Source organism: Elgaria multicarinata, chromosome 2, assembly GCF_023053635.1.
Source record: "Elgaria multicarinata webbii isolate HBS135686 ecotype San Diego chromosome 2, rElgMul1.1.pri, whole genome shotgun sequence".
In the NCBI taxonomy this organism is placed as follows: domain Eukaryota; kingdom Metazoa; phylum Chordata; class Lepidosauria; order Squamata; family Anguidae; genus Elgaria; species Elgaria multicarinata.
Window position 1 is genome coordinate 124,081,572 of NC_086172.1, and position 21,057 is coordinate 124,102,628.

The window sequence follows — 21,057 nt, forward strand, 5'->3', positions numbered from 1 at the left end:
GGCATTTAGCCTTCCTCAGCAAACACAACACCCACTATTATTCCCATCAACATGACTTCCATGTAATTTTTCCACTTAAAAGTATAATCCTTTGTCAATATTATTAAAACAAATATATAATAATGTACTTAAAGCACAATCCTATACATGTTTAGACAGACAAAAGGCCTACAAGTCCCAGCATGCCCCAGCCAGCCAAGGCTAGCTGAGGCATACTGGGAGCTGTAAGCCTTTTTCCTATATAAACACGCATAGAATTGCGCCCTTAATCAGTTTATACCAATGCAGAGTTCAGTTGTAGTAAACACCCACAGGCATCAAGTATTTGTAAGGAGGATTTGGATGGAATGTATAGAGACAGAGAATGAGTAATCAAGAGTAATCACCTTCATTGGGCCTTGTAGGCAGTGGTCTAGATTCCTGCCAGAAGGATCATCTGTAAAGAGGTAAAACCCAGAGAGGGAGGACTTCCTCATTCCTGTCTCCTGGTTTAGCTGCTGCAGGAACTCATCCACAGTTGAGGAACCATCAAAGCCTACCACCTAAAATCGAACAGACAAAATGATTATGAAGGAGAGGAAGGTAAAAGCCCTCTTACCATCATTACAACGGATGAGCATACAGACATATTTTAGCTGTACAATGTACAGTAGGAATGGATTTAAGTTAAAAGAAGGGTTTGTGTAGAGCCTTTCCCACACTCTCACTCAAGCAACTATTGCTGCCAAAAGCATGGCAGCTAGTACAGGTGCAGGATTTGTGATCGGAATAATTAAAGAACCTCACCTGTCCATTACTACGATCTTAGCTAAGCAAGAGGAGCAGTTAGGCAGGCCAGGCCAAGCTATTTTGCTGTGTGAGGCAGAGGAGAAAATAATGCCCCACCCACATCAAGACGGATAGTCCCCAAAGGCAGCTAAATTATTTGGGCACGTGAGGTAGAAAATCCCATAAGCACTTCTCCCATACCTGATAGTAAGACTACAATAACAACAAATTAAATAACTAAAAATATGCCATTCTTTAATGACACCCAAAATCTGCTGCCTGAGGTGCCGCCTTGGGTTTAGGGTTTATTTACACTTGTTTAAGAGATGCAGCCACAAGCCTTGTGGAAGGTAGGAACATCACACTCTATCTGTTGTGGAGCAGACCCATCAGTAAGCATAACTCACTACAAAGATGCCTATTGAGGTTGACGGGTGCATATCAAGCCATTCACCCAGTCTTGAAAGACCCCCAGTATATGGTTCCCAGGCCTCATGACTCACCTGGTAGGTTCCATTCATGAAATGTACTGGAATACTGAAGGGGAGTGAGTGGTGGTAGGGATTTCTCAGCAAAATGGACACTACCTCCATTCGGGATGGTCTGGCTTCTCGCTCTCCAGCTTTCAGAGTGTGTTCCATTGATCTCTGACAGTAGATGGCATACTTGCCTATTTCACTTCTAATCAGAGAGACAGAGAGTATTGTTGATTGATTCACTGATTTACTTAATCACTTACTGTATTTATATAGCTACCCCATAAGACAAGTGCTCTGGGTGGCTCACAATGAAATATAACGTAAAACTGCAGCATACAATGATAAAAACTATTAAAAGCTAAAACACAATTAAAACATGGATTTTAAACTGAAAGGACCAGATTAAAAGACACGTTATTTAATTTTTTTTAATTTAAAACATTTTTAGGTAGAACCCTCTTGAAGTGACTTGAATGAATATAAAGGTCTTCACTGCATGCCAAATAGACTGTAAAGACTATGTCAGTGAGACTCTCTGGGAAGCCAACACCAAAAAGGCCCTCTCCACAGTGGTCAACTGCCTCACCTCATGTGATGGGAGCACTCAAGAGTAGAGCTCTAAAGAAGATCTTGATGTTTGGCTAAATAGATATGGGAGAAGGTGGTTTTTCAGGTAACCTGGTCTCAAGACATTTAGGGCTTTCAAGATTAAAGCCAGCACTTTAAACTGGGACCATAAATGTACTGGGAGCTAGCGCAGCTGACAAAACAGATGTAGCTTAGTCAAAACTTAACGTGGTCAAAACACCTATTCCCAATTAATAATCTGATGAAAGGTGTTTTGAGGTGCCAGTCATTTGAGTTTCTAATAACAAGGCTGCGTTGATCATGATAAGCACCCCCAGACTATGAACTTGATAGTCTAGGGCAGAGATGCACAACTCCTTCGGCCCTGAGGGGCATCTCTAGTGTTTACTGGGGTTGCACAGGGGCATGCAGTTTCTCCACTGCCATAAGTGGGGTGGGGAAACACTTTTACTCATAAGTAAGCAGGACTTTCAAATAGCATCTCCAATACCAAGCCTCTGTAGGTCTATTCAGAAGTAAGTATGAGCAACAAATCTACTCAGAAGTAAGGGCAAGTGCATGCCTACTCGGGTAAGCAGGACTGAATCACTTCCTCTCCAGGACCCGCCTCCTCTCTCTAATAGGGAAAAGTCTTAAGAGAGAGAGCTTTTCCCTGCTAAGCCCTGAGAAAGGCAGCCTTTTTCAGTGTGCAGCAGGGAAAAGCTCTGTCCCTTGGCAGGGAAAAGCTCTCATCTTCAGACATTACAAAAAATTTTCATGCAAGCAATTTCCTTTTAGGAATAACACGTTATATGTACATATAAGTATGGCATAACATGTGCAGTGAGAAAGAGCTACTTCCACATACCTAATTCCCACTTGTGAATGTCATAACCATCTTACAGGTAGTGCCTGTCATAATACTATTTGCAAGCTACAAAACTAACCCCTCCTGTCCCATGCTTGCATCATGCTATGTTTTCTAAAAGTTTTCTGTGCTGATTATTTTTATTTGTTTCCATGTGTCTTATGTATTTTAAACATTTTATCTTTGTACTAGTGTAAAGTCCACATCGCCATGGGTGCTAGTAGTCCTGCTCCTTTCCTGCTTTTTTGCCATGCAGTCCCCTTACCCTGAAGGGGTCATGCATAATGCAAATGTAGCTCTCCTCCAAAATTTGCATGTAGTGCAGCCCCTCCCCCTCCCTCATGCACTCCTACTGGCCTCCTCCATCCCCTTTCCCCTCCCCGCTAGTAGTGACAGCCTAACTCTGAGGCTGAGCCTGGGGCCCGCCTTCACACCACACTGATTGGCCAAGCAGGGGTGCCCATCATCCCACTGGCAAAGGGGCTGTCCTGCCTGTTTGGAATGGAGGAAATTAATTGATATTAAAGCCCAAGCTTTGAACTTTTTCACACTTTCAAAATTTTCTGCATGTCTACACTACTCAAGCTTCAATTTAAAAAAATAATGTGAAAAATCAGTCTGGTAGATCTTGAATAATAAGCCTTACACTATCGTATTCTCATATAAGACACTACTTTGGATATTTTTCTGAAGAGCAGCATATACATTTTAATAAATATTACTAGTAATAACTATTTTTAATTGAGTCACTGTATACAAACAGTTTGCCATGTGAGGTAGTTCCCACACAAGTACCATTTTAAGCAGCTGACACATCATGCCCTTTTTGTGTGAAGCAAATCTTGATATGGGCCATTTGTAAATTGACTCTTCAGTTTAATCCAGCCAGCCATACAGCTGTCAAGAAAGAAATCAGAAATAACCCAGCAGGGAGAAAAATAAGACAAGCTATTCACTTTGGGTCCGCATGCTGCTGCAGGTGATGCCTGAGATGCCAAAGGAAATGGTGCTGAGGCAGGAAGAGAGGAGCACAAAGAGCCAGTAATTGCCAGCACTGTGGAGAAAAATAGTTTTACAGTGAATAAAACTGCCACTTCTGTTAAGTTCTCACTGCCATTTATTCTTAAAACAAAACTATCCTATGCCCAGTTCTCACAGAGGGCTGCTTCACCCATCACAATTGCTATTTTTAAGTTTAAGTAAAGTTTAAAAACAGGGGCAGGGCGACGGCAAAGGGCAGCAGTACTGGGGGAGGATGGTTAACTCTTTCTCCCTCCCCCATGTCATTTTCCTAATCAAAACACTCCCCACCCACCTCTCTCTCTCTCTTACACACACACACACCACTGCTATTAGCCATACTTTCAAAGCAGCCATGGATGGTGGTGGGGAGAAATTGGCTCATCTGTCTTTGATTCCCAGCAAGGCTAATAGCAGCCTACAAAGGGGCAGGGGCATTTCAATTGGGAAAACAGTGCTGGGGGGGGGAATAAACCCATCCTCCCACAGCACCATCACCCTGATTTTATTTGGTCTCCCTCCCATAGGGTCTTTTAAGCTTTTTAAAAATTCTCTGGAAATCTGATCACAGATTTCTCTCTGTAATATGGAATTTGCCCCTTAGTATCAAATATCTAAGTGACATTGCTATGGCTTCTCTTCTATAGCTAGTAAAGCTGAATGAATAGGCCCTACCTTGATCTCATCAGTTTGTCTGCAATATTATAATCATTCACATTTTTTCCTAGTTATCGTTTCTTGAGGGTTGGCAACATGTGAACCGCCCAGAAAGCTTCAGCTATGAGGCGGTATACAAACGCAATAAATAACAACAACAACAACAACAACAACAGTAATAATAATAATAATACCACCCTTCTGTAGGGAATCAAACTATCAGGTTCACACATTATAAAAATCAGAAAACAGGTTTCTGCAAAAATAATCACAATGATCTCTAGTGCCAATGTGACACATTAAGACTTTCTCAGTTTCCAAAGGGCTCCTAATGCTACCAACTGAAAGACATTGTGCAGCCATTTGGTCTTTTTCTGCTTAATGGATTTTCTGTGGTAAGAAAAAAAAGATAGCAGAAACAGTGGAAAAACACAGGAGGGTTATCAGTAGAAAATAACATTGCCTGGACTCCTAGTATAAAATTCTAAGAATGAGGCAGGCCAACGGCATCATAAAAGCCTTGTCTGGAAGCACCCATTGAAATCCTCCAACCCAGCAATTAGGTATATAATTGGCGCTTTGAATTGTAGGGCAGAAAGGGCAGAGGGACATTCACCTGGATGACAGAGTGATTCTGAGCCTCTCGGCTGGTCTGTTTAATTAACTGACAATAGATCTCGTTCTGTAGCTCACTGTGGGTTAGGCAGACCTGTAGCGCTGTCTGAGCTAGCGTCACATGATAATCAACGGATGGAGCTTCCACAGGCACGTTGATGAACAGTTGGCAAGACTGAAATGGGGAGATGGGGAACACATTAGAAGCACATTAATGGAGAGAAGGGGGATTACGCTTTTCAGTTTTCCCTTCCACCTCTGAAAAAAAGTATTATTAATTATATTGAGCATCAAGAGAAACAGGTTTCTTTTGTCATTTCTTTTATTAGAATACTACCCTGGATTATAAAACAGGCCGAGGGAATGCAGCAGTAATAATGGGTCTGTTTACATGTCACGGCGGCATTCGGCAGCAAATCACGGATTAATTAAATCATGGGTTAACCCACAATTTGCCACCAGGATGTGGGAACTGGGTCAATGTGTGGTCTATACTCTCCCCTTGATCCTTCTTTGACAGGGGTCCCTTCCAAATATTTGAAAGTATATTCTGAGAACCAACCATATGGTCTCTCTAATTACCTTGAAGAGTTTCAGGGCCTCTGTCTGCAGTGCTTCTGAAGGCAGAGTGGTTAGGGAAGTCTGCAGTCCATCCTTGCTGTAATGCAGCATAGGGTGTTTCCACAAAGGAGAATCTGAAGGTGTGGACAGAAGAAAGCCTTGTCAGATGGTGCACAAGACAAGGAATCTTGCAAAGAAACATTAAAACTCTTGCCAAAGAATCAGGTGTTGAGAGGACCACGCTAGTTCACCAGCATCTTTGGTCTCGGAGCCACTCAGCTCATTTAGAAAAGAACAGGAGAAGCAGAAGTGATCTTCACCTTCCCATCCTCCAATCTCCTGTATTTTCATTAGAGGGGCTCTTCAGCCCATCTAGTGATGGTGCTTTGGAGAGGGAGGGAAGAAGGCTGGAGGAGACTCAGGATAACTCATATCCTGGCCTCTGCGTTCCCCTCCTCACCTGCTGGAACGCCCCCTTTTCTCCTCCGCCAAGATCATTCCTCTGATGTATGGAAGGAGTGTGTGTGGGGGAAACAGAGGTCTGACTCCCCCTTCTGAGGTTGGAGGGCTGTCTCCAATCTTGGAGGGGGGTCCTGAGCCATCCTCTGGTCCCTGGGATGCTTGCCCAAGGATATAGGATTACTCTATTATTTGCCTGGCTATTTCCTGTACTTCCAAATCATGTGCTATAGCACCGTACAGGAGAGGAGAAACCACTGAGTGGGAAAAAATGTGACAGTGCAAGGAGTAGATCTGCAACTTACGCCATCCAAAATCCTCTCAGAGATTGGATTGTTGGTGAGAAACAGATCCGTTTTGTAGATATAACTGAGGGGTAAACCAGAAGGGACAACAGCAGAGTGGTTTTGTTGGCAGTATAATAAAGGCTTGGAGGACCAAGCTCTTCGATAAACAAAGCAGAGGAGATAAGATTTCAATGAATAATTTTTATTATACAAATAAAGAAAACAAACATATAAAATTAATACTGAAAATGAAACGCCCAATTAACATCTATAAACTAAACCTATAATACTTAAAAGATTTCAAGAAAGATATATTCTCTGGGGTATATACTATACCAAAACACTACAAATTTGTCTCCAAGTATCCTAGATAAAGCCATTGCCCCAAACCCCGAGCAAGTTAGTTACGCTTAAGTCCTGTTGAAATCAATAGGACAAGCTATTTGCAACTGATTTATATCCCTTTAATTTGCAATGGCAGTTTAGAGTTACTAATTTCCTTTGGATTTGGGACATTGTGTCATGATGACCTGCTGTATAACTATGATTGCTAATCATATTGCTATAATCATCACATGCCATTTTTTTCTGCACCAATCATCAATTATTGTAACTTTGGATTATCCAGTTTTTAGCAATCAAATCCTTGCTCCTACCCAAAGACTTGTTGTCCTGCCCACTTTCTCAAGAATACTTAATAACAGAAGCTGCAAAGTCTTAGAAATCTGTTTTTAACTTAATTATTTCCAGCATATCATCCCAACACATATATCTTAATGAAATATCTGTTTCATAGAATCATAGAATAGCAGAGTTGGAAGGGGCCTACAAGGCCGTAGAGTCCAACCCCCTGCTCAATGCAGGAATCCACCCTAAAGCATCCCTGACAGATGGTTGTGCAGCTGCCTCTTGAAGGACTCTAGTGTGGGAGAGCCTACAACCTCCCTAGGTAACTGATTCCATTGTCGTACTGCTCTAACAGTCAGGAAGTTTTTCCTGATGTCCAGCTGGAATCTGGCTTCCTTTAACTTGAGCCTGTTATTCCGTGTCCTGCACTCTGGGAGGATCGAGAAGAGATCCTGGCCCTCCTCTGTGTGACAACCTTTTAAGTATTTGAAGAGTGCTCTCATGTCTCCCCTCAATCTTCTCTTCTCCAGGCTAAACATGCCCAGTTCTTTCAGTCTCTCTTCATAGGGCTTTGTTTCCGGACCCCTGATCATCCTGGTTGCCCTCCTCTGAACACGCTCCGTCTTGTCTGCGTCCTTCTTGAATTGTGGAGCCCAGAACTGGACACAATACTCTAGATGAGGCCTAACCAGGGACGAATAGAGAGGAACCAGTACCTCACGTGATTTGGAAGCTATACTTCTATTAATGAAGCCCCAAATAGCATTTGCCTTTCTTGCAGCCATATCGCACTGCTGGCTCATATTCAGCTTGCAATCTACAACAATTCCAAGATCCTTCTCGTTTGTAGTATTGCTGAGCCAAGTATCCCCCATCTTGTAACTGTGCCTTTGGTTTCTATTTCCTAAATGTAGAACTTGGCATTTATCCCTAGTAAATTTCATTCTGTTGTTTTCAGCCCAGCACTCCAGACTATCAAGATCACTTTGAAGTTTGTTTCTGTCTTCCAGGGTATTAGCTATCCCACCCAATTTTGTGTCATCTGCAAATTTGATAAACGTTCCCTGCACCTCCTCATCCAAATCATTAATAAAAATGTTGAAGAGCACTGGGCCCAGGACTGAGCCCTGCGGTACCCCACTCGTTGCCTCTCCCCAGTTTGAGAAGGTTCCATTGATAAGTACTCTTTGAGTCCGATTCTGCAGCCAACTGTGAATCCACCTAATAGTTGTTCCATCTAGCCCACTTTTAGTTAGTTTGTTAATCAGAATGTCATGTGGTACTTTGTCAAAACCTTTGCTGAAGTCAAGATATATGACGTCCACAGCATTCCCACGGTCCACAAGGGAGGTTACCTTATCAAAAAATGAGATCAAATTTGTCTGACAGGACTTGTTCTTGACAAATCCATGTTGGCTTCTAGTGATCACCGCATTGATTTCAAGGTGTTTACAGATTGACTTCTTTATAATCTGCTCCAGAATTTTCCCAGGGATGGATGTCAGACTGACCAGTCTGTAGTTCCCAGGTTCCTCCTTTTTGTCCTTTTTGAAGATAGGGACAATGTTAGCCCTCCTCCAGTCGTTGATTTTGCAACGATAATAGACAAAGGTTCTGAGAGTTCTTCCGCTAGCTCCTTCATTACTCTAGGATGCAGTTCATCGGGCCCTGGAGATTTGAACTCATTCAAGGAAATTAGGTGTTCTTTGACCATTTGTTTATCAATCTCAAACTGTAATCCTGCCCCCTCAACTTCTGCTTCACTTTTTCCAGGGGGGTCTCGCTTTTGAGAGAAGACTGAGGCAAAGTAGGAATTGAGCACTTCAGCCTTTTCTTTGTCATCTGTTATCAATTTGTCATCCTCATTAAGCAATTGAACCACCATTTCTTTCCTCTGTCTTTTACTACTCACATATCTGAAGAAAGCCTTTTTATTTCTTTTAGCATCCCTCGCTAATCTCAGCTCATTCTGAGCTTTAGCCTTCCTGACGCCATTTCGGCACTTCTGTGCCACCTGTCTGTACTCTTCTTTTGTAACCTGGCCTTCCTTCCACTTCCTATATGTATCTCTTTTTGTTTTCAGGTCATCTCTAAGCTTTTTGTGGAGCCACATTGATTTCCTCTGTTGTCTTCTATCTTTTCTCCTTGTTGGAATTGTTTGTAACTGTGCCTTTAAAATTTCCTTTTTTAAATACTCCCACCCATCCTGCACTCCTTTTCTCTTTAGGCTCATTTGCCATGGGACCTTACTTATCATAGTTCTGAGTTTATTAAAATCAGCTTTCCTAAAATCCAGAGTACGTGTATGCCTACACTCAACTTTTGTCTCCTTCATAATCAAGAATTCAAGTATGACGTGGTCACTTTCCCCCAGAGTTCTTACATGTAAATGCTCTACATGTACGAGCATTTTCTTAAGTGTAATGCTCTTACATGTTGAAGTTCAAAAGCCGTCTCTGCTTAATTATAGATGTGTGTTGCTATGCATGTTGAGGACATCAGGCTAGATTCAAACCCATGAAGAAGAACCTCACCATTGTCCTTAGAAGAAAGCATTTTGATCCCTACTTACTTGGGTCTCCTTCTGCATCCAGTAGCTTCCCAATCAGTTGCTCATAGGCAGTGCCCACCTTTGCGCTGCTGCTGCCTGCTGCCACTGTCAGGTGGTACAACCACGTAGCCTTGGAATAAAAGGGTAAAGAATATTGAGTGATGCTTAAATAACTCCAGAACATTAAACACAAAGAGCATGTCCAGATGTCACATCTTAACTGATGTCAGTGATAAAACACACACATGGCTAATTTCTGTTGTCTGTAGCTCTTGCTATTTGTTTTTAAGTCCCAAATAATCATAGGGGCCTTTCAACACAATCAGCATTTTGTGTAATAAAGTTGCATTTGTTCATTGTTTGTTGTGTATGGTCTGCAGTTCCTCCCTTAAAGGCCGTTTCCACACCTGCCTTTCTCCCGGGATCGTTCCAGGATCATCGCTGTGCATCCAAATGACACACAGGGGATACCGGGAGCAGGCAGGGACGATCCCTCCATTTGCCTGGGATAATCCTTAGGTGTAGAAAGGGCCATAGTTGTGGGGAGGTTATAATTAGGAACATAGGAAAATGCCTTATACTGAGTCAGACCACTGGTCCATCTTTTATTTATTTATTTATTACATTTCTATACCACCCAATAGCCTAAGCTCTTTGGGCAGTTCACAACAATTCACAACAATACAGTTCACAACAATACAGTTCACAACAATACAGCACGGATAAAGCATAATATAAAAGTTTAAAAGTTTAAAACTATGGTGTAAAACCAAAATAAAAACCAGCAGCAGTGTAAAAATTTAAAATACATTTGCAAATCTAGAAACTGATACGACTAAAATGAATGGCAGGGGCTTTCCAGAGTTTCAGGCAGGATTCTTTCCTAGCTCTACCTGGAGGTGCCGGGGATTGATCCTGGGCCTTCTGCATGCAAAGCTGGTGCTCTACCACTGAGCCACAGCCCCTTCCAGCCTATGGGTGGATGCTATCAGGCCTACCAATCTGTATCTTTTCTGCTGATGCTTCATGGCCAGTCAGTGAAGGCTGGTGGCTCTTTTGTCAGCGTGATGGTGAATCTGCTCTGGGTTTCAGTCAGAACTCCAAAGGACCTCTCCAAGATGCTGAACCCATTTTGGGGGACAGGGAACAGCACTTGGATAGCTCCTTTAGAGTTCTGACTGAAAACCCAGAATGGATTCAATGCCCTAATGGCATAGGAGCCACCAGCCTCCACTGCCCACAGCACATACAAAACCCATTTTCCTCTTCTCTCATGTCAGAAATGTGGCCAATCTATAATTTGATGGCAGCAACTGTGGCAGCTGGCAGGAGCAGAGAGCTGGGGAGAATCCTGCCATTCTGCACCTTATCTGTAAAATTGTTTGTGTAGGCCTATGCAGCAGGGTCTTGCTATTTACTGTTTTACTCTGTACAGCACCATGTACATTGATGGTGCTATATAAATAAATAATAATAATAATAATAGACTTTAGCTTGTGAACTCAGGATTTTTATTGTTCTTTTCTTATATCAGCAAGCAGGAGATGGTAATAGGGAGTGATGCCAGATGAAGCAAACAGGGAATCCCACTAAGCAGCAAGCTTAGATTGTAGATAGTATTTTTCTTTATTTAATTACCAGTGTTCCCTCCCCAACTTTCACTGGGACAGCAGTGCATGGGGAGATTAAACCCTTCCCTCCCCAGACATGAACCCAAAGAAAATCCTTCCATACTGGAATTAGCTTGAGGGGGAAAAGCTCCCATTGGCAGCTGAAATGAAATAAAGAAAAACAATAGATGCAATTGCTATGTTAGCATAATGCCTAGTTTGTCACACAGGGAATCTCTAAACAAGTGATTTATAGCATGCTCATGACTGTCCACTCCTGGAAGTTTGCGGGTCGATTTCATGATGTTGCAAACAAACAGGATGTCTTCTGCCCTTTCCCCCATTAATCCTGTGTTTTTATAACACAGAGATAATGCAGTATCTGTTTATGATGGGTTTTTATTCTTCCACTAAATGTCACTGTTATATTGCAGCCTGTTCTTTTCAATGACATTCACTTTTCAATTAAAAATCACATGGTCGCTATTCATCGCTGTCTGAAGGAGCCAGTTTTGAACGCAAAAAGATCTGAGATCTGGTAAGAAAACAGTTTCCCCCCTAATGTAGAGAACCTCCCAGTCACTTTTCTGTGTTAGCTGCCACGTGTTGGGCCCCCTACATTTGGCACCCTGGGCTTTTTTTGAGTCAGTCCATCTTTAATACCTTCTCCTGCTTAGTGCCAACAAGCAGGTAGGTAGGACTCTGCCCCAGAGGGTGAAGAACCAGGGTGCAATGTGAAGAAATGAAGCCTCCACCATGAGCCTCGTAATCCTCATCAGAATCACAGGAGCGATCCACTTCTTCCACTTTTGATCCACGCATGTACAAATGGCCCAGAGGGCACTGAGAAAAGAAAAATGAACAAATTCACATGCATGATAAGAAAAGAGCCACCTACACGAGATACTTTGGGAAAGCTGTTATTTCCATTACCAGGCATTCATATTATACCAGGAATGTGGATGGATACTAATTTTATCCAATATAAAGAGTAAGTGGAACTAGCATAGTCTTCAGGTTTGGCATCTATGACAAATGTTTAACAGCTTATTTTATTTATTTATTTTTATTTATTACTTTTATATACTGCCCCACAGCCAAAGCTCTCTGGGCGGTTTACAACAGTTTAGCTTCAGTCCAGTCTAACCAATTTCTAGCAAATTTGTATGTGAGCTATAGGAGAAGTGTCACAACATGCTATGCTGGCAGCTGGAATTGCTGGCCTGCCCAGAGAAGAAGAGCAGGAGGATCAATCAGTCTGGCAATGGACTAGAAACAGGCCTAAGCTTATGCTGGCTCCTCCATCATGCTGCTCCTCGTTCCCACCTCATTGCAGGCAAAAAACACCCTAAAGAATGGCCGTTCCGAGTCGAATGGAAGGCCGCCATGAAGAACCTTCAAGAGGACAATGGTGATGCTCCTCATTGACTTCTCTACTCCATTTTGCTCCCAGTTCAAAAATGTAATTGGGTAAGATGCTCTAAACTTTAAGATGAAGGCAATGGTCCCAGAAGTAAACTTAAAATGTTTTTTAAAAAATTATTGCAAGCATTTTGTATGTCAATGCTCTTATATCATGAACTGTAAAAGCTGCTTGAGATTTTGAAGTAAACAAAGAAAAAACATGCCTAACCTCAGAGTTCTCTCTTTCTAAAAACTCTGTGTGTTAATACCAGGAGTACTGTAACCTTACAAATTCCTAGGTGACACTTTGTACCTGGAATATGGCATAGGATATGTTATCTGCTGATTTATAAGCATGCTAAATACAAAAATCCCATATCAAAATATATATAGGCAAGGACAAATCTGTCACATAACATAAATGGAGCTCATTCTATAATATAGAATCTATATCAAGATTATTCCACAAATTTTGCTTAAATAAAGGTGTCTTCCATTTGTCAGTCTTGCCTCACAAAGAATTTTACAGTTCAACACCCTGTCCTTTCCTTTCCCCCATTCTAAATACTTTTATGAAACTAAAAATTCCTCTGACTGCTTACATTGTTCCTCCTTGATACCTTTCATGTTTTGCCAATACCTTTAATACAGTGTGTGTGTGTATCTTGTGTGAAGAAATAAACAATGAATGGTAATAAAAAACCAAGAGGCTACAGTCTGGGCAAGAAGATATTTGCTAGGGCTAATATGAAGATGACAAAAAAGCTGAATGCAAGGGTGAAGAAAAATACCTTGTCTTCATGATTTCGGTAATAGTAAAACGTTTTTCCAATCAGTGCACACCAAACCAACTTGGAGCGCCCATGTTTCACCTGCAGAATAAGCATATGAATAAAAAGATTATCTCTGACCTTATTTGCATGAATTCATTAATTTTACTACAAAGTTATATAAAATATATAATGTGTTATTTTTCCTCCTTCTTGGACAACCCCTCCTTATGACGATTATGTTTTAAAATACGTTACTGAAGATTTACAAATAAAAGATACTCTATTTCCTATGAAACAGTCTTTAACTTAAATTCTTTCTTAGTATGAGCCAAACATTTGAGTTTGGCCATATTGCTACTCATGGCAAAATTCAGTGTTTGGCCATGAGTCTAAGCCTACATATAAACTAAACTCCCATGGGGATCCAGGTTTAAATCCCAACTCCTATAAATTGCTCTACTTATATGCTGCTCTAAGGTTATGTCTTTTTATAAACCAACCATCACAAAGGAAGGAGGGGCAAAATGCCCCCAAACCTACATGGGTAGCTTTAGTCCATGTGGACACCATGACCTTACTCTGAAATGTTATTTGCTTGGGCTAGGTTCGGGCTGCCTCAATAGTTTCAGCAACGTAATAATGATGATGACTGCTGTTGGAATGGAGCAGCTCTTCCCTCCAAAGTGGGCCAGAGTGAGAACCCAACGGTAGAACCGAAACCTGAGAGAAGAGATCATGAATCCCAGTCTAAGGTTTTTGTGAACCTAACCAAGGATTTACAATCACAGCAATTTATCACAACAGTAAATTCCATAGATTTGTTAAAAAGCCCATCATTATTATAACCTTTCACTTGGTTTAGATATTTTGCATACTTATTATACTGAAAATTAATCCACTTCTGCTGTCCCATGCAGTTAAGTGGCAATTCATACTGTTTCTGGTACACCTGTGCAGTACCTTGGTGAGCCAGCCTTTCACGGTGGGCTTGGCATCCCTGAGGGGGACTTCAGTGGGACTAGTCTCTTGCACCTTCAGGATGTTTTGAAGGACACGGATCCATTCTTCCAGGATATTAGGAGAGTCAGCTGTCAGGAAGTAGGTTCGTTTTTCAGTGATGAGCTAAAGATGAAGGAAATGTCACAGGCTGCTAACACAAGGCATTGAAGGATTTTTTAAAAGGCAGTGTTAACTTCTAAGTTCTTGGCTGCATTTACTAGAACCTTTAAGGAGCAATTCCTATGCTTATTTACACAAAAAGTGCCCTGCAATTTCCAGCATGCTGGGAGCTGTAGGACATTTTTCTGTCTAAACATGTATAGGATTATGCCCTTAAAGAATAAGAACACTTTAAGAATGTAACAGAGACCATGACCCTTAATCCACTTTGTCACCTATAGACACGACTTACTAGGAAATGGTTTGGCCATTTCTTCCTTTATTAAAAAAAGTCAGTTGATCAGAACAATGACTCACTTTCATTATGAACTGCCAGTGGATTGTTTATTATGATACAGGAGTCAGAATTTAGTCATTCTTTAATGCCTTCCAAATATATAAAACCAGGTTAGAATTAACGTGTGGACTTTCCCTTTAGGACAATTCCTAGTACCATTTGTTTTTGGATTAACCAGGAAAGCCTCAATTTCTTTTATGCACACTGTTTAAATTATACATGTTGAGCAATAGCATTTTGACTGGAATAAAAGGTGGCATAAGCAGAAGTTTTAACCCCAGGGTGTGCCCATCATCTCTTACCATTGGCCATGCTAGCTAGGGCCAATGGGAGTTGGAGTCCAACAACATTTGGTTCCCTACATGTTTTAACCTTTGCTATGTATGACTGATAATTACCAAATGTTGTGTGATGTGAAGAGGTATCTAATGAATATGGACAGTACAAGTGTTGTAATCTTTACATTTCTGCAGAAATGTAAAGATGGGATTTCTTTTGTACAGAAGTAAGTACAAAAACACCCAAAGATTTCAGAGAGATGGGTTGCATCAAAGGAGAAACATCTGATTGATTTTTTTACATTAAAAGGTAATGAATTAGGTTTCAAATTGTATATGAAATTAATCTGTCTGATCTTTTTTGAAGGGCAAAACCATATGAAGACCAAGAAGGTCAATTCAGATCTGTCATAATGTCAGAGAAAGCTGTCTCAGCTTTAAAAAATCCCTTCCTGTCAATCTCCATTTGTATCCTTTAGAGGTCAGAAATAATAAGGAAAGGTCAAGAAGCAGTGCTCACCTGGAATGTTTGAGATCCTTCACCTCGTATGATCTGGCAAGAAGAATTCAATTCAACCTGCCCCTGGGGCTTGCAGATAATATCACTCTGGGGGAGAGAAAGGCAACATAAGAGATAAAGACATATAAGAAGGTCAAAAGGAACATGGGACACCATGTCTGGGTGGGGGGAGGGCGGAAACCCTTTCTAGGAGTATGGTTGGGTTGCTGTTTCAACATAAATTGGAGCTGAAAACATACATTGATTTGATCAATAATCAACTAAAGATTTAATTAGTGGGGGGGCAATTTTAGTAGAGGAGTGGTCTTTTTGGAAGGGATATTTTGATTCTGGAATGTTACTGCAACAGAAAATGAAAAAGAAAATACTAAAGAGGGCCTAAGAATGAAGGCAGCTTTTGCCTATTAAATCTGGGAATGTGAATGTTTGCTAGCAACTCACTGGGGACTTATAATACATGATCTGTCCATTCCTCAGAACGAACCATCGCCTCTTCCATGCCTTTATCTGGTTACCCATTTTCAGCAAATAGCCAGATTTTTCCAGGGGTTCCTAGATGAGAGGAAACAAGTACATTTTTCTGAGCAATGAACAAGGCGTAAGTGAAAAGGAATGTATTATCCTGTCTCTACTGCTGTTTCACTTGTTATTTTAGGATTTGTATTTTTAGGGAATAAAAATACAATTTTTGTATTGAAGATTTTCAATACTGAAAAATGGGGAAAGCTGCCTGGAATTAAAGAGGAGTATAATTTTACAGAAATACATACAGAAATAAAGAGTAATAATGTCTCTGCAGCTAGGCAAAACAAACACACTTTCCCCTCCCTCCCTGCACTGAACCTGGGATTATATAGGAGACCAATCCTATCAAGTCCTTAGGCAGTGTTACAAGGGCCAATGGATTGTCTAGAAAACCCACCTCTAAGAAAGCTCTGACCTCAGAGGGGTTTTTCCTTCTTGTTGGAGCCTCTCTCTTAGCTCTTGCTACTCACCCTGAAAGTTTACGCAGTGGCTTTCTTTGCAAGATTGGAACTCCAACCTCGTAGAGAGGAGGAAATGGGAGTGTCAAGGGTGGCGCTGTGGGCAGGGAGGGAGTGGCCGAGATCTTAAGCCCTCCCAACCCCCAACCATACCCGTAGCAAAGAGAGGAAGTTAGAAGGCTTTGAAGTCCATCTAAGGAAATCCCCCTTTTTTGAGTGTGGAGAGGCAAAACATGTCTCCATTGTTCCTCCTGCCCTGCTGGCAAGAGCCCAACTGGTCTTAAGACAAAACAAAGCCTCCAAGATCAGAATGCTCATCGATAGGGCTCCTTGCCCCTATGATTGCTCAGTAAAAATCTTAATAGATCACACAAAAAATGACAAGACGTGGAACTCCACTTTAAGATGATGTAGAAATTGCTGGCTGCTGACAGGCACTGAGTAGACATTTATCTCTTCTCATATTACTCATATTTACATCTAGCCCTAAATGAAGATTTGAGGGGTAGAGAGAGGCACAGCTTACACTGCAAACTCCACCATCAGTGGAATAGGATGATGTTCGCTGCAGTTTGTGCTCTGGTTCTGAATAGTCTTCATCCAAGGAGTAGGCATCAGGGGGGATGGCGTAGTCACTCTCTGAGCTTAGCGAAGACATAGAGACACCTGCTGGAAATAAAAAGAACAATGGAAAACCTGAATGATCTTCCTTTGTAGTCCTTAATACACACACTGAAGCCATTTCTACATGAAGCATTTATTGTATGCACATGATAGTTGACTCATGGAAGTTTGTGGGTTTTTTTCACAATGTCGTCAACCTCCAGTACCTTTCCTGATATTTTCAAGAGGGAATCTGCCATTTTATAAATCAACAAAAATGTGGTAATATATATAAATGGTGCAATGTAACAGTGCCATCTTCTGGCAGTAGAAATAAAATATACGGAAAGGAATTGGCAAAAACAAAAGGTGATGGTGGAAATGCATGTATTGTGCAGATTGTAAACCCATGAAGCCCCATTAAGGCTGTGGGATTTTTCCTTAATGTATAGAAGCCCTCAGTCTTTTACAGCTCAACTGTATACATATCTACTTAGAAGTAAGTTCCACCAAGTTTAATGGGGCTTGGTCTCAGCTAAGAGGGGCTGCAGTCCTAAGGCCTGATTAATACACACAGGTTCACTATTTAATGCTTCACTTGGTAACAGCACTCAATGATTCCTAGCTCAATAAAAACCTTCACATTGAAAAATATTGTGCTACCAGTGATTAAGGTGACCCTACCACTTTGGAAGCTATGTTTGGAAGCACAGTTTAAAAGCTCAAAACTAAATGTATAAATATATCCAGCTCCATGATCTTGGACAGTTGTTTTGCACATACAAGTTGTTTACTTCATGTTGCCATTAATTGATGAGCACACACAAGAAGCTGGCTTAGTTATTGTTTACACCAGATGAAAGATGATCCCCAGATTGGTACTTAATTTTGGCTGAAATCCTAACTACACTTACCTGGGAGTAAGTTCCACTGAACTCATGGAGGGAATTTCACCAGATTCTTCATATATACAAATGACACCTGCTGAAATTCCCTTTTCTATGCAACTGTTAAAGATACAGGAACCCTGTCCTCCTTTTCATATGGTCACCCTACCATCGTGTCAATGTTTTAAACATGTTTTTACAGCAATGCAGAAAACAATACTATAGTTTCTTCATCTTACCTCTTTTTACTGCACGTGGACTGCCTGGTATGCTTGTTCTTCTGGGTTCAGATCCTGCATTGGAGGTGCTGAAGCTAACGTGGGAGCTGCAGTCATCATCAGAGCCTGAAGACTCATCTAAGAAAGGAACGTTGCTGATTTGGGTGGCTTTCTGGGAAAAAAAAGCCTCCAAAGTCAAGATAAAAGGAAAAACAGGCCTCTCAGTTCAAGCAAATGCCACAATTTATTTATTTATTTATTTATTACATTTTTATACCGCCCAATAGCCGAAGCTCTCTCACAATTGTGAAGTTCCTCACAATTCATGAAGAACGACCACAAGGAAACTGGTTACATTATTCTGACTTTGTACTCTGGTCCTGCACCAAAACAAGAAAGCTCCCATAACCATTCATCTCATTTTCTAGGGCGTTCCAACTAATTCTCCTTCTGTTTCAGATACTGTACAGATGTAATCTGTGGAAGTATTTGTTGTGGCATACCACTCATGTGGCTAGCACCCAGAATCAAACTCTGGACTCAATCCTGTGGCTGCCTATATGTGCCTCAGAAATTTCTGAGATGCTAGCATGCACTCTATGTATGGAGTTTGGCAGATGCCAAACCTGGAGTGGCTTGATGGTACTAATTCCACAGGTAGAGTTAAAAGGGGGGAAAGTCACTAAGGATGAAATCCTATGGATTGCACCCTGGATACTTGTGACAGTCCGAACTCGGGGACTATGTAGTATCCTATGTAATATCCTATGTAGAAATGGAGGTGCCTCAGGACTTCCTCTCTGCATTTTACCTAGATGGGCAATTTTGCCTGTCTAGTGGAGGCTTCAGGGAAGGGGAGGGAAGGAGGTTGGGACGGTGATAGGAAAAGGTGTAAGCCAGCTGCCCCGGCCTCTTTCCCTCTCCTCCCCCAGAAATGCCCCTCTCCCTGTCTCTGCTGCACTCCATTTTGCAAGTGTGGAGAGGTAGCTGGTGTGGTTCTCTCCGTGCCGGCTATGAGGGGGTGGGGGTGGGGAGCATGGTTTCCTGGCTACAGGTCAGAGCCCTGTCCCCGACCTTCTATCCAGGAAACAAAAAAATTCTATGTTTTATTTGTATATTTTGTACAGCACCAAGTACATTGTTGGTGCTACATAAATAATAATAATAATAATAATAATAATAATAATAATAATAATAATAATAATAATTCCCCCAATCTGTATAGGGGACGTAGGATTGCTCCCTAAACCATATACTCTTATTTTAGCTAGCAGCTAACAGATTTTTAAGAGGAAAAGAGTCTCACAATTTAAACAGAACTTTTTTAAAATATCCTGCCAACAAAACATAACTGCCAACAAAACATAGCATATCTATTTAACTAGTAGTAAACGACCAACAATTACTGAATTTAAACATCCTGAGAAAGAGCTCTTTTACTGGCTTAAAAACAGCAAGCTACTTTTCATTCAAGATCCCCCCACCCTACTAGCTAATAAGGATTGTTTCCTACAGCACAACATCTGCCTGATTTGATACATTACATTGGCTCGTTTGTTTTTCTTATTCTCATTTTTATTGATATATCTTATAGCTCTCTTGCAAATGCTATTCCTTTTGTTTCTTGCCATCAGTAAGAGCTTCAGTTCCAAGGACCTTAGAGTCCTCATCCTAGTCTAGTGCACTCTAGCTCTTTTCTTATGGATTTGTCTGCCCTTCCCATTTTTCTCTAAACGAAAGAAAAGGGAAATCCTTACCCCTTTTAGCATGGTGTAGACAGGTACTGTGACATTTCTGTAAATGTGGCAGGTGAATGACCCAGGGGGTGAACAACTTCGTGAATTTGAAGCTGAGGATTTTTACATGTTAAAAAAAAATGGAAAAACAAGAAACACCAATTAAAAAGCAGCATATTTTAAAGGATGAATTTGCACATAGCTTGATGGGACTGTGAGGAATAAAACATTGTGTGGCAACAGGGAATTTGGCAAAGATCAACAAATCACCATGAAGTTATCAGCTCTCAGAAAAGTTTGGGTGTAGCCTAGTTTTCACCCTGATGAAAAGCTATGAGAATGGATGAAAACATTTCTTGAGACTCTGGACCCAAACAATGCACTCTTTAACATTCTCTATTCGTAACTGTAAAAGGAAACATACAAACACAGAGGGCAGAATAGGAGCCTCTATCTTGGTAGAGACTACTCACGTTGGCCCAAATACCAGGCAGTGAAAATAAGCATCCCTCCTGGCAATGCCATAAATCTACCAGGGTTGAGGGTAGTATATGCAGACTTATCACATGCCACTGGGAAATTGCCCCACCAACACAGGGCTTTGGACGGATGCTAGCCCTGGGCACCAAATGATGGGAATATTTTGGCTGAGGGGAAGCAAGTGCAGCTCGCAACCCCTGAGCCAACTCAAGGAGACACTATGAGGTCACAGTTTTCAGTTCCAAGAGAAAACTATTTTTGCAACCATTTCAGCTAGTGGTAAGAAAATGTGTTGTTTGTTTAAGTGGTAGGATAACTTGGCAAATGCCAATTAACAACACTTCTCGGGGCCAAGTGTTTGTTAATTGGCCTCTGTTGTTAATGTTGGCCCCTGCTGTGAGCTACCATGGGGATTCCAATTAAGCAACATCTATTGAAGGGATGGGAAGCCTGATCTTGTTGGACTACAACATGACCATTGGCCATGCTGGCTAGGAAATGGTTACGGTCTAAAACATCTGGAATGCCACAGGTTCTCTGCCCCTGGTCCACAAGGAGGAAGGGGAGATCTCCACCTCAAATATTCCATTTTAGAAGGGTTAAAGGGTGCAATCCTAAATACACTAGGTACTAGGGATGTCTGAGTAAAA

At 41.3% G+C, this 21,057-nt stretch overlaps 1 protein-coding gene across 2 annotated transcripts in view; it reads right to left on the reverse strand.

Moving 5' to 3' along the window:
- The window catches only part of PLEKHH1 (pleckstrin homology, MyTH4 and FERM domain containing H1), a 72,145-nt gene that overhangs the window by 14,630 nt on the left and 36,458 nt on the right, over nt 1-21,057 (reverse strand). For both annotated transcript variants that reach the window (XM_063117548.1, XM_063117549.1), the window contains 14 exons: nt 19,949-20,040; nt 18,213-18,363; nt 17,010-17,152; nt 15,942-16,052; nt 15,501-15,587; nt 14,207-14,368; nt 13,265-13,345; nt 11,733-11,912; nt 9,481-9,589; nt 5,557-5,669; nt 4,976-5,149; nt 3,639-3,736; nt 1,272-1,449; nt 387-542 (listed from right to left, as the gene is read on the reverse strand). In XM_063117548.1, coding sequence (XP_062973618.1) covers nt 387-542; nt 1,272-1,449; nt 3,639-3,736; nt 4,976-5,149; nt 5,557-5,669; nt 9,481-9,589; nt 11,733-11,912; nt 13,265-13,345; nt 14,207-14,368; nt 15,501-15,587; nt 15,942-16,052; nt 17,010-17,152; nt 18,213-18,363; nt 19,949-20,040 — 1,835 coding nt within the window. The remainder of the gene's footprint in view (nt 1-386; nt 543-1,271; nt 1,450-3,638; nt 3,737-4,975; nt 5,150-5,556; nt 5,670-9,480; nt 9,590-11,732; nt 11,913-13,264; nt 13,346-14,206; nt 14,369-15,500; nt 15,588-15,941; nt 16,053-17,009; nt 17,153-18,212; nt 18,364-19,948; nt 20,041-21,057) is intronic.